The sequence below is a fragment of the Mus pahari genome, chromosome 3 (genome assembly GCF_900095145.1).
Source record: "Mus pahari chromosome 3, PAHARI_EIJ_v1.1, whole genome shotgun sequence".
Lineage (NCBI taxonomy): Eukaryota > Metazoa > Chordata > Mammalia > Rodentia > Muridae > Mus > Mus pahari.
Window position 1 is genome coordinate 56,776,443 of NC_034592.1, and position 13,201 is coordinate 56,789,643.

The 13,201-nt window shown below is 37.5% G+C and overlaps 1 protein-coding gene across 3 annotated transcripts in view; it reads right to left on the reverse strand.

Annotated features, from left to right (window-relative positions):
* The window catches only part of Tlk1 (tousled like kinase 1), a 118,436-nt gene that overhangs the window by 20,649 nt on the left and 84,586 nt on the right, over positions 1-13,201 (reverse strand). For all 3 annotated transcript variants that reach the window (XM_021192069.1, XM_029535863.1, XM_029535861.1), the window contains 4 exons: positions 11,330-11,440; positions 10,868-11,004; positions 7,048-7,236; positions 3,475-3,541 (listed from right to left, as the gene is read on the reverse strand). In XM_021192069.1, coding sequence (XP_021047728.1) covers positions 3,475-3,541; positions 7,048-7,236; positions 10,868-11,004; positions 11,330-11,440 — 504 coding nt within the window. The remainder of the gene's footprint in view (positions 1-3,474; positions 3,542-7,047; positions 7,237-10,867; positions 11,005-11,329; positions 11,441-13,201) is intronic.

A 13,201-nucleotide genomic window follows, 5' to 3' on the forward strand; every position in this document is an offset into this window, starting at 1 on the left:
ATAAATATTAGAGAATCCTTTGTTCTGGCTGGAACCCAGGCCTCATATACACAGGATAGTATTCTGTACTTTGAAATTTTTTTTGGGGGGGAGAGTAGAGCGGAGGGGGTTGTTTTCAGTCTTTTTGAGACACATGTCTCACTATGTAGAGCATGTTTGGTGATGCCCTGAATTCGACTGCCATGGTTCTGGGATACAAGGAGGGTGCCACCAAGCCTGGCTGAAAGAGTTCTTAACATACCGAGAGATACCACAGAGTGACCTTCCTAATCCTAGAAGACGAACATGATACTAAACCCTTAAGTAAAGTTTACAATAAAGCTTTTGGAGGTAAATTTAATTGCTTTAAGCCCCATCCCTTTGAAGATTCCTTCTTCATTTCATCACACTTTAAACCTTTGTTTTCTAAGACTACAGAGTAGCATAGATATAAACTGAGCATTGTGATTCATTTAATGGTATATAAACTTCTCTATATTGTTTACCTCTTCAGTTATTATTGAATATGAAATGCATATGGATAGAATATGAACTACATCACATCACAAATAATCAATTTTAAGTGGAAGATGAATCTTTTATTCTAAATTCTCATGGTGTTGGGTTCGTTAACAAGGAATATATGTGTAATTTAAGGCTAATGAACCTAATATAATAATCCTACTTTATGTTAAGAGTTTATTTCTGGAGGAAGAGAGGAAGGAAGAGAAGGGAAGAGGGAAGGAGGAGCCGAGAGTGATCTTTGCTACTCTAACATAGCATGTGCAGCTCCAATCTACATCCTTATCTGACCTGCTACTGACTTAGTAGGTTCCACAAGCATCAAGTATTCACAGGTCAGAACAGACCCAGCCTATGGCATAAACTATATACTCTGCCAGCTACCAAACCCCGGAGCTTAGGAACTGATAGACAACATTTTCTCTTCAAACAAGACTGTCCTTTTATGTTTCTCTCCCTCTCTCTCTCTGTCTCACTGTCTCTCTTCTTCCCTCCCCCCCCCCCCCCCCCCCCCCCCCCCAACAAAGAGAATGACCTACTTTCTAGCTGTGCTTTAGGACTTTAGGAACCTATTTTTAATATAAATTAAGTTACTGCTTATTGGTTTCTAATTGAACAACTAAAACATAAAACCCAGTTGTAAGCAGGCAGCTCCTCTTTAGCTGCTCTCTACGGTGACATTACTCGCTCAGTTTTATTATCTCTATGCACTTCTAGCAACTTCCTTTATAAACACATTCACTCTTCTCACCCAAAACCCTCCCTGAGAAGAAAGCTGTACGTCTTCAGACTTTAGCGCTGTAACCTGACACTTTCTCCACAACACTTTATGGCAGACAACAAAAATAAAAAGGAGAGTTATGCTGAGAATTGGTCAAGTAGACGTTAGAAACCTAAGACTCATAGAAAATTTGATATATAAACTGAGAAAAATGAAGAGAAAATGATTATGGTAGTAATGAGACATGGAGACTTTACTTGAGAAAATTAAGCATTGTTCATAGAAACCAAATATTTTCAAAGTACCAAGAAAACATTAAACTCTACCATCGACTATCAAAAAGCAAACCCTGAATGTTTTCAAAGTGTATCTTTTAAAAAAATTCATAGTAATACTGACTTTAACCACTATAAAATTTTAGTTTTACCTAACAAAATAAGGGAGATACAAGAATGTCAGAGTAATTTAAATGTGCTATCACAAGTACAAATGGTAACCTCCAGACAAAGCTCTTAGTACAGCCTTAGTAGCCAGCAATCAAGAATTCATTTGACAATAGTGTAATTAATAAACATTTCCTTACCCACAGTATAAGCAAGCACATACACAGTATCCCTTTATCAAGGTCTCGCCTGAAGACACATGCTAAATTTTTCTGTGTTCAAACTAGAGCATTAAAATGCCTGAGGAGCTGGGCAGTCGTGGCGCACACCTTTAATACCAGCACCTGGTAGGCAAAGGCAGGTGGATTTCTGAGTTCGAGGCCAGCCTGGTCTACAGAGTGAGTTCCAGGACAGCCAGAGCGACACAGAGAAATCCTGTCTTGAAAAACCAAAAAAGAAAGAAAGAAAGAAAAAAAGCCTGAGGAATGTAAAGGACAAGTGGCCAGAATAACTGAATAACTTTGTTCCTTCCATTGTGTAGACCTGTAACTGCCAGGCAGCAGCAAACACCATTACCTGCTGAGCACCTTTACATGACCTTGGTGAATATTTATACGGGGCATCAAACATATCTCCTTTTTGTCAAAATAGTTTAGGTGGGACACAGAAATACTGTGACTCATCTGTACTAAAGGTCCCCTCTTACCTCACAGTTCATTAATAGTTGTATTATTTCTACAATTCTATCTACAGTTCTATCTACTATGGAGAATGGACTGCAATTGTCTATGTATCTCAAAGAGCTTGGGAAAACTGAACAATCACACCAAAACAGAAGGGGTTGTTGGGGAAACAAAGGAGAGCCAAAATAAATAATTTTGTTATTTATTGTTCAGGCTTTCTGAGCAATGGTGTGATGGTTTGAATATGCTTAGCCTAGGGAGTGGCACTATTGGTGTGGCCTTGTTGGAGAATGTTTTCACTGTGTGGGTGGGCAATGAGACCCTCCCCCTAACTATGTGGGAGCGAGTCTTCTCCTAGCAGCCTTCACATGAAGATATAGAACTCTCAGCAACTCCTGAACCATGCATGCCTGCCTGGACACTGCCATGCTCCTTCCTTGATGATAATGGACAGAACCCCTGGACCTTTAAGCCAGCCCCAATTAAATGTTGTCCTTATAAGAGTTGTGTTGGTCATGGTGTCTCTTCACAGCAGTAAATCCCTAATTAAGACAAGTAGCATAGGTAAATGTGGCACGGGGACAGTTACTAGATAGAGTTTTCTGCAGGCTCTAACCAAGTGGTCTATGGGCAACATCTCAAACAGGGCTTACCAAGTAGTTTAGTAGCAACTGCATCTGGCATGGCACTCTTGGTCCCAGCCTACCCTACTCCTCAGAGATGCCTCCACAGACACCGTCTTTACTTGGTTCAATCGTATCTATACATTATCCCATTATCAAATCAAATAACTGATAAGCAGGAAGTAATAAAAGGCTGAATAGAAGAAAATTTTGGTCTGTTCAAAACTTCATTTGAAAGGGGAAAAAAAATCTCTACTAGTATTTGGAAATGAGTTGCATCAAAATTAGACCCATAAAAACAAAGGACTGATTACAGTTACAAAGTTTATAAACAAGTATAGTGATACAGTAACAAAAACTTAACTCACAGCAACTATTTTCTTAATTGCATCACTTCCAACTGGACCAACTATCTATAGCTTCTAAAATTTTCCTGGGTATGCATTTTAATAAAAACATTTAAACAATTAGTACTGAATAAATTAAGAATTAAGCCAAAGAAATGAATGCAGTTGTTCACATTCTTGATAACAAGCTAGAAACCCAACATGGGCTGCACATACCTTTTTGAGATGTCCTAGTCTAAGTTTAAAAATTTCCTCTTGTTCATGATACTCTGCCAGAGTCAGCCTGTCAAAAGTGAAATTTTAATTCTACATTGAGATTAATGCTTAGTACTTTTTAAAATTAAAGACTAACAAAACATGATAAAAAAAAAAAAAAACAACAACAACTAAATATACAAGTTAAAATACTGGTAACTTGAAGCCTAAAATACAGAGGTTGAAAAACCCCTTTATGATATTCTTCAGCACAATTTACCATTTCTGTTTGGAGTAATTAACTACTATGCAATGGGTGCCATATACCAAGTGATGCTACAGAAGTCAGAAACTACGGGCTTATGTATGGAGAGAAGAGCAGTTTCTTATACTCTATTTTGAAATTACAATCAACAGTAAGGATGAAGAGGTAGAAAAATAAGGGGAAAAATTTAAATAGCATGTGCTATGAAGAAAAAAAAAACAAAAGGTGGCATGATAATGACTATTTAATTCTCTCTGGTTACTAGCCATGGGTAGGAGAGCAGGGAGGGCATCCTTGACATTGGTTACAGCAAACGAGATCCATAGAACACTGTTGGTATGTGAAAGGAGGGAAAAAAAAGATCCTGTATTTGATAAAGAAAGAAAAAGTGGAACAAGATTTTCATGCTGTAGTTCAACTCTGAAAAGCTAGCATTCCTCCATCACACCCAAGTCTTTGTTTGAAGCTATGTATGTGGTTCTGAGGGGACGCTGTAATAAAGCAATGCTTCTATCCCAGTGCCATTCAGTTCCTTCAGCAATACTCAGTATAATGCCTATTTTCCTTTAAGTTCATTACTTCCAAAACAACGGCAGTCAAAAGAAACAAACCAAGGAATCTAGGTAATTCCACTAAAATCATCTTAAGAGCAAAGCAGTAAAACCTTCAGATTAAGCCTTCCTATTCTCAGAGTAACACAATTACAGGGTTATACTGAGAATAGCAACTGTAGCCAGCTACTCAAGTTGGGTACAGTGCATGTGGAGTTGATTTTTGTAGTAGGTGTTACAGCATACTCCCTATAACTGCAAAACCTTCATAGTCCCATTACTCATGAGGGTCTCAGCCACAGCAAGGAGATCAGGAGTTCTAGACCACTGTGGGCTAAAAGCTAGACCCTGTCACTACCTGCAGCTCCAGCACCAATATTCTGAATTTTGTCAACACCTGCATACATATGACATATATTCACATAAATTAAAATGTATCTTAAAAAGAAGAAAATATATGTATTTAGATCAAGGAGACTGGTTAATCTAAAAAACAGGATCTCTTCACTCAGAACAACAGAGCTAAGCAGACAATGTTAACAAAACAGCTTTAAGTAGCAGTTGTTTTTATTATGTGCTTTAAGATGATTAAAATATATATCCTCTTAAGCAAATTAATATGTCATGTTACTTAACATAAAAATCTTTTAGGGACACAAAAATAGAAACACACAGCTCATTTCTTTCCATATAAATCATACCTGTTACTAAAGTATTAACAACAGATAATAGATAGCTCCTATTACAGACATGTGTTTATCTATTTAGGAGCTTTAGATAGGCTCCTAAATAAAACCATCAGCGGGTTTATGTAAATTTGAACATAAACAATGATAGCCTTCCAAGTAAGAGAGTTTGTTTTAGCCCGGGTATCACTCTACAGTCTTAATAAGCCAGGATGGTCTAAGAGCCCACTGGCCTCTGCCTCATAAGTGCTGGGATTAAAAACACTTAATAATAATTGAAGAGTATTAGAATTACATAGCAGAAATAACAGAAACTAGGTTTTAAGCCAGCTTAAAAGACACTTGACATTCAATGATTTAAAGAAAGTTTAAGCAAGACAACACACCTAAAGCTTCAAAGTGACAGAGCACAGGTTACAGCGTCGGACTGCTGAGAGGCAGAAAGCAGAACTCATCTCATTATTACAGTTTGGGAAATTTCTACTGAATATTTAATCAGAAGCTCCAAACAAGTATTATAAGGAAAACATTTTTAACGTGAAAGAAAAATTCTCCCTATGATCAGGAAGAGGCGGGGTTCTGTTTTCACTACTTCTCCTCACAACTACCCTGAAAGCAAGAACAGAAAAATGTATCCTAAGTATGCAGAAAGAATAAAAGTATCTTCACAGATAATACTATGCTACATGTTAAAAGAAATCCCAAAGAAAAGCACAAGGATAAAAATCTGTTAAATAAATTCTGGAATGCTCTAAGGCATGAGACAACACACAGAAATCATTGCTTCTACAAGACTACAAACAGCCACAGAGGATTAACAAACAATTCCCATTTCCACAGCATTCAACAGAAGCCAAATGAGAAAAATCAAGGAATAAATTTAAATCAAGAGGTTAAAGACTTTTATGTGAAGAACTATAAAATACTGCTAAAGAATTAAAGGTCTAGGTATCTATAGGGGCGAAAGACTATAGAGGCAGAGGTAAATAAAGAGCTACTCTATAGAGTAGAACTAAAGGGCCAAGTACCGGTACAAGCAGAGTTAAAGGACCAGGTATCAATAGGTTAAAGGACCAGATGTCTGAAGAGAAGAACTAAAAGACCAGGACTAAAGGACTAAGTGTCATTAGGTGTAGAGTTAAAGCCCAACACCTTTAAGATAGCTACTGTGTTGCTAAATATAGAACCTTAGTTTTAAACCAACAGTTGGGTATTCTAATTGGAATTAGAACAAAATTAGAAATGACTTGAAGAAGTGATTTTGAGATAGAACTTGAAGAAGTGGCCATGTTGGTCTGTTCATGTAGTGTCAGATTTTTGGAAGCCTGAGACAGGAGGACTGCTTGAACCCAGAAATTAAAGATCACCTCAGTAAAGGACTTGATAAAAATGGAACCGAGGGGAGAGAAAGGAGAATGGAGACTAATGAATGAATAATATGCTAGACACTGGGGTATAACAGTGCAGAAAACACAAGACCTGGGCAGTACGTGTGTAGAGGGACAGAGGGACAAACGAAGCTGTGCTTGTAATGTATGAGAGCTCTGTTTCCTGCTCACTGCTTTAAAAGTCCCCGACATGGCAGGAATGAGGGTCAAAGAACCTTTTCTCAATAAGGAGACACAAGTGTGTCTATACAGAACATCCAAGGGTATCTACATCTTTATTCACATAAATTTTTGTACAACTTCCCAAATCTTCTATAAACATTAACTATTATCTAAGCATCTTTGTTCTTTGAATTACAAAGAGCAATTGACATAGAAAATTTAGAAAACAAAACAAAAATAAACAACTGTCTAAAACTACCTGTGAACTGCATCTATACATTCAGAAAATAAACACCATTAATGGTATTAATTTGAACACTACACTGGTATAGCCAACTGATTCAGATACACAAGGGGGTAAATCCCACTTTCCACTTAAAAATTCAGGCTTGGATATTTATGTCAGAGATAACTTTTCAGTTAACATCTTTCCTGACTATAACTACTTTTGTTTTTGCTATATTAATTATGAATAACATTATTATTATTAGCATTCTTGCTCACTGCTAACAATGTAAGTGAAAATTTTAAAAGAAGCTTACAGTTGTGGCAAATTTGGCCTAACAAAGGGATCATTTTCTGCTCCATTGACTGCCTTGTTTTTTCTTTGTTTTGGTTCAGAATTGGTAGCAGGTGCCTGAGAATTATTAGCTGTGGGAGGTTTGCGTTTGGCTAGAAGTTTTCTTTGCCGTTCAATATCTTCCCTTTGTTGATTCACCCATTCTTGTTGCCTGTGTAAAAAGGAACAAATGAAACCACATTAATCTCCCATTATTTCCCACAACTAACAATACATCAAAAGGGTCACATACTATAAATCTTTATTCTGTTGGCCCCACGCTTTTAAAATTTTTTAAACATATACTTAATTGTTTTGTGTATGAAAGTTGTTTGTTCATTTGCTTTTTAGACAGGACCTCACTGTGTAGCCTTGACTGGCCTGGAACTCAAAGTGATCCATCTGCTTCTGCTTCTGAATGCTGGGATTAAAGGTATGCACTAACACAACCAACCGAGTGTGTTGCCTGTATGTACTTATGTATTCATGTGCATCACAAGTGTGTTTGGTGCCTCTAAAGGCCAGATGAGGGTATCAGTTCACCTAGAACTGGAGTTACAGCAAGTTGTGAGCCACCACCTGCATGCTGGGAACCAAACCTTGGGCTTTAGGTCCTCGGGAAGAGCAGCCAAGTGTTCTCAACAGCAGAGTCATCTCTCTAGCCCCGTGGGTCCCACTCTGGTGAAACAAAACATCCTACAGGTCTCACTTCATACAGTCTTTAAATGAAATGTTCCCTAAACCTCCAGATAAGAGGAAGTGTGTGGTTACACAGTATTTCATAGTATCTTGTCCTTACTGAAAAATTCCTTTCCTATAAAACCTCATCAGAATGAGTTTGGTTAGGCTAATCTTTTCATAAAAATAGTGTACATATTACACACACACACACACACAATTTTATTCTTACTATCTAGCATGGTGATAAAAATATACTAGAATACAGACTAAGATTCTTTTAAATAAATGAACTAAAAACAAAACAAAGCAAAACCCAAGCCCCATCTAATCAAAGTTTGAGATAGATTTTAAATATTATTTTATCATCCAACAATATTTTAAATAAGCTTATAAAATAAAAGGCAAGGGAAATTTTAATATGAAGTGATACTTTCTTAAAACAGTTGGTATTTTGAAATAAAAGGTAGATAAAAAAAAAAATACCGAAAAGAAACTTGAAATTTCTACATTACATTAATAAATATAAGTTTAATAGCACTTCCCATTGACGTATATAAAACAATTTTCCAAAGAGTTGATATTCTACAAACTAGTGGATACTATGTCTATTACAGAACTATAGGCTGCTTGTAGACCTGTAATCTCAGAGTATGCATGTATGGGGGCAGGGGATTGCAAGTTCAAAAGCAGCTTAGGTTACAGAGCAAACATTGCATTAAAAGTTGGGGGCGTGTGCACAGTGCGTGTGTGGTGGCTGGTCAGGAGACTAGGTTCCAGGGGAAAAGCTCAGTCCGTCAGGCGTGGTGCAAGTGTGTTAACCTGATGAGTAACCTCAACAGCCAACAAAGGAACTTGTGTTCAGCCTTTGTCATCCTAAAATATATTAAGTTTATTCTGATAGTAATCATGTTCCTTTTAGGTCTACTATCATGTCAAGAAAGAAAATTTTATAGTTCTACGTGGTCATACTACTGAAATTTAAAGCAAACAATGTTTACCCCACTCTACCCTCTGACTTTGTGGCTGAAAGATTCGTTCTTTTTCTGTGGCCTTGGTGAGGGAGCAAAACTAAGACAAGAGTGAAAGAAACAAGAACCACGATAGAAAAATCTCAAAAATTGCAAAGTAAGAATGAGATGTTAACTCTTTCCATATGGATGCAGGAGTAACACAATGTGCTCTTAATGAAAAGCATACACAGGGCCAGGGGTGTGCAGCTCGGTAGTGGAGCACTTCCCTAGGACTTGTGAGCCTTTTGGTCAGATTCCCCAGAACCTCACAAAAACAAACAAACAAAAAAATTGCCAATGTATTTTAAAGGGGCTAAAGAGATGATTCAATGATTAAGAGCACTGACTGCTATTCCAGAGGTCCTGAGTTCAATCCCCAGCAACCATATGATGGCTTATAACTATCTGTAATGAGATCTGATGCCCTCCTCTGGAATGCAGGTATACATGCGGATAGAGCACATACATATATACATACATACATACATACATACATACATACATACATACATACAATCTTTAAAAATGTATTTTTAAAAAGAGGCTATAGGTACAAATAAGTAGTCTAGGGGTAAATAAAAAATTAATGGGACGGAGATACAACGTATGTCCTGTTTTTCAGGGATCACAATCTGGTTCAGAGATTATTCATTATCATTACTAACTAACTTTTCATTTATTTATTCCTCTTCTCAATTTCTAACCAATCTGGGTTATAACAATGAACGTACACATCACATGACAACACACAGTAAGTCCTCAATTAGTTCTTATAAGTTATAGGATATGAAAATAACTTTGTTCTTTTAAGAGAAAGAGAAACATAACTACTGACATAGCTAATAATATTTTATTTCTTAAATTATTTTTCCTTTATTTTTATTTTATGTGCTCTGCCTGCAGATGTGTCTGTGTACCAAGTGCATTCCTGATGTCTGATGAGGTCAAAGAGAGAACCCTGGATGCCCTGGGACTGGAATGAAAGATGATTGTGAACTGCCTTGTATGTGCTGGGAACTGTACCTGGATCCTCTGGAAGTGTATCCAGTGCTCTTAAACCACTGAGCCACCTCTCCAGTCCCTAATACTTTAGACTATGTACATTACTGTAGGATAGTCATGGCTGAGTTTAATAGGAGAGATTCTTGCTCACAAAATATTAAAAATTATGGTTTTTATCTCAAACCTATTTCCTGCTTTCTACTTTAGCATTCAGAATTTTATCTCAAGTATCAATCTTTATAAATGTGTGAGTTATTGTGTCTGAGGCAAGGGAAAGATTCTTTTCCTTAGGCACAGAAGTCAGGTTCTGCTGATTTTAAAAGCTAAGGAATGAGAAAAAAGACAAAAGTAAAAAGGTACACGCGGAGGTACCAGTTCCAGGAAGCAGAAGGTGGCAGAAAGATCAGTTGAGTCCAGGGATTCAAGACCAACTTGAGCAGCACAGGAAGGCCCCATTAAAAATAAATTCATTCTAGGACACAGAGGCACATACTTTCTAGTCAATACATGCACACCACCACCAGGAATCTGGTTTTTATTCTTCTAGAATACTCTTTCTAAGTCAAGTTTAGAAAAAAATGAGGATTGAGCAAGATTACTCAGTGGTGAAGAAACCCTTGGTGAGAAACACTGAGTCCCAGTGAGAGTCCCTAACTCAAAATACAAGGTGGAGAGCCACTAAGGAAAACATCTGACACTGACCTCTCACCACACACACAAAATGTCTAAAAAGGAAAGTACATTGTACTCTTTAGATAAATACTAATTATGTAAGAATTCTGTTAAATATTGTAGCTGTGTTATCCATTTGCTATTCTTTTCAAATGTGCTAAGTTTTAGGAATTCAAATAGTAAACAGATATTGAACTTAATTTAAAATTTTTAATCCTTTAATAAAAATCCAAACTGCTAATTTTAAAAAGTGCAACAATGAGGCTAGAAAGGTGGATCAGGGCTTACAAACATACATTACTCTTCCAAAGGACAGCACCCACAGCTCAAAGTTGCCTGTTACTTCAGGTCTGATGCCAATGCACACGCACGTGTACACACACACACACACACACACACACACACACACAACTTTTAAAAATTGTAGACATTACTAACTTCACAAGATTCTGAAATGCAAAACCATCTGTCCACTGTTCTGTAAAAGAAGCGCCATGTCTAACTGTGGTAAAGTGCCCAAGGCGCAACCGATCTTGCATACTCTTCTCTCTGCTGGACAATTTTTCTTGTGTACTCTGAAAATGAGAAAAAAAAAATCATTATACTCATTCAAAAATTTCCTTCCATCCATCCATTCATCCATCCATCCATCCATCCATCTATCCATCCATCCATCCATCCATTCATGAGACAGGGTTTCTCTGTGTAGCCCTGGGTGGCCTGGAATTTACTCTGTAGACCAGGCTGGCTTTGAGCTCAGAGATTCATCTGCCTCTGCCTGCCTCCCCAGGGCTGGGATTAAAGGCATGAGCCACCACCGCCAGGTTATTCATTCAGATTTTAAAAGCATGAAAGGAAGAGAAAGCTACTGAGGGAAAAGAAAGTTTAGTAATAACTCACCTTTTCAATAAGTAGTTTCTTGCTCATAGATATGCACTTATTTAATCGTTCTTTGTATTTTTCAAGTAATTTCTGTTGATCATCTATTTGCCGCCTGAGATCACAGTTGGCCTACAACGTGAGTAGAAAATGAAAGGTCTAGAATCAGTGTGTATGAAAATCTTAGTGATTGTTTGAATAAATTAAATAGATGAGATAAACAACAAAAGTCTATTCACTATCAAACATTAACTGCATAGTAGAAAGTACCAAAAAGTTACATACACATTCTGGACATTTATGTGTATATTCTAAGGTATAAATTTTTGGCTATATAATCTGAATCAGTTCCCTTATTTGTAAATAAGAAGTATAACCTAGTTCAGCTAAAAGTAAAATGTGTATCATATGTGTAACACATTTAAGAGGAAATGTGAATTTCTTCTTTTACACTACCAGATTCTCTCAAAACACTTTCTGTACTAAGTGTAAGGACAACATTATCATTTGCTGACCCAATTAACTACTTTCAGCATCCTTCCTTGAACAGGATACAGATTCTGTTCACTCTGCAGGTAGCTATTACTCAGAGGAGATTTCTCTAACTCCAGGGAAGTCTAGCTAGCCTGTCACTACAGGAAGAGAATCACTTCTGTGGCCTGCTGAGATACCCCTCGCCTCAAATATCCTGAATCAGGTCTGAAGGAGAGCCTAGCAACTTCACTTTCTCAATCAATGCTGCTGCTACTATCACTAAGTACTAAGATCCCCAAGTATCGTCGAATCATGCAGAAATCAAACTGTGTAATACTTTTAAAATGTTGGGAGAAAGTAAATGCCAACCTAAAACTACATGGTCAATAAAACTGCACATCAAAAGCAACAAAAGGAGATTTAGCACAAACAGATCCTCACTTTAAAACAAACAAAGCCTCAACCTGGTTGAGAACCAGTACGGATGTTTAACTTCAACAACTGTCCCTCAAAATTTCATCAAGATTCCAGATAGCCAAAACAAAGAGTACTTGTTCAACTGCACATCAAGGGTGTTCTCATGGTGTCTCCCCCCAACCCCTGTGTGTGTGTGTGTGTGTGTGTGTGTGTGTGTGTGTGTGTGTAGTGTAGTATATAGTATAGTTCAGGCTGGTTTTAAACTTATAATCCTGCTGTCCTCCTCCTGCCCTCAGTGTACTGTGTTTACGGGCTTGTATACCGTATGTCAAGATTTGATATAAAGCCATGGTAATTACAATCACTCTAATTTTCTTCTTGCATAATAATGGAAAGGATGTTTAATTCTAAACTGATATGAACCTAGTCAAAAGAGTACAGCTCCCAGCTTCTCTTACAAAGAAATTTAAGTAAATTCAGTAGATTATTCAAAAAGGATACACAGAGAATTGTCCTTTTTGTGATTCTTTTCCCTGATATCTGCTTAGAACACAGACACACAGACTGTGACTATTTTTATTTTGGACCCACAGGTGACCTTCAAGATGGAAGCCATGCACTGAAGACAGGAAGCAAGCTGCTGAAGGAGCCAAGGTCTCATCAGGTTGTGGGGCAATTATATCTAGGTGGCTGCCACTTCTGTTCTTTCTTAAAATACACTTCTGTCTCATGTGAAGTACTGTTGTTTATACTGTGTTACTAACAAAGACAACTGCAAAATGCTAAAATAGTGTTTCAAGACTGATCCAGTAATACACAAAACAGAACATGGACATAAGAGAGAAGTAGGGAGCCAGGCGGTGGTGGCACACGCCTTTAATCCCAGCACTCAGGAGGCAGAGGTAGGTGGATTTCTGAGTTCAAGGCCAGCCTGGTCTACAAAGTGAGTTCCAGGACAGTCAGGGCTACAGAGAGAAACCCTGTCTCAAAAGAGAGAGAGAG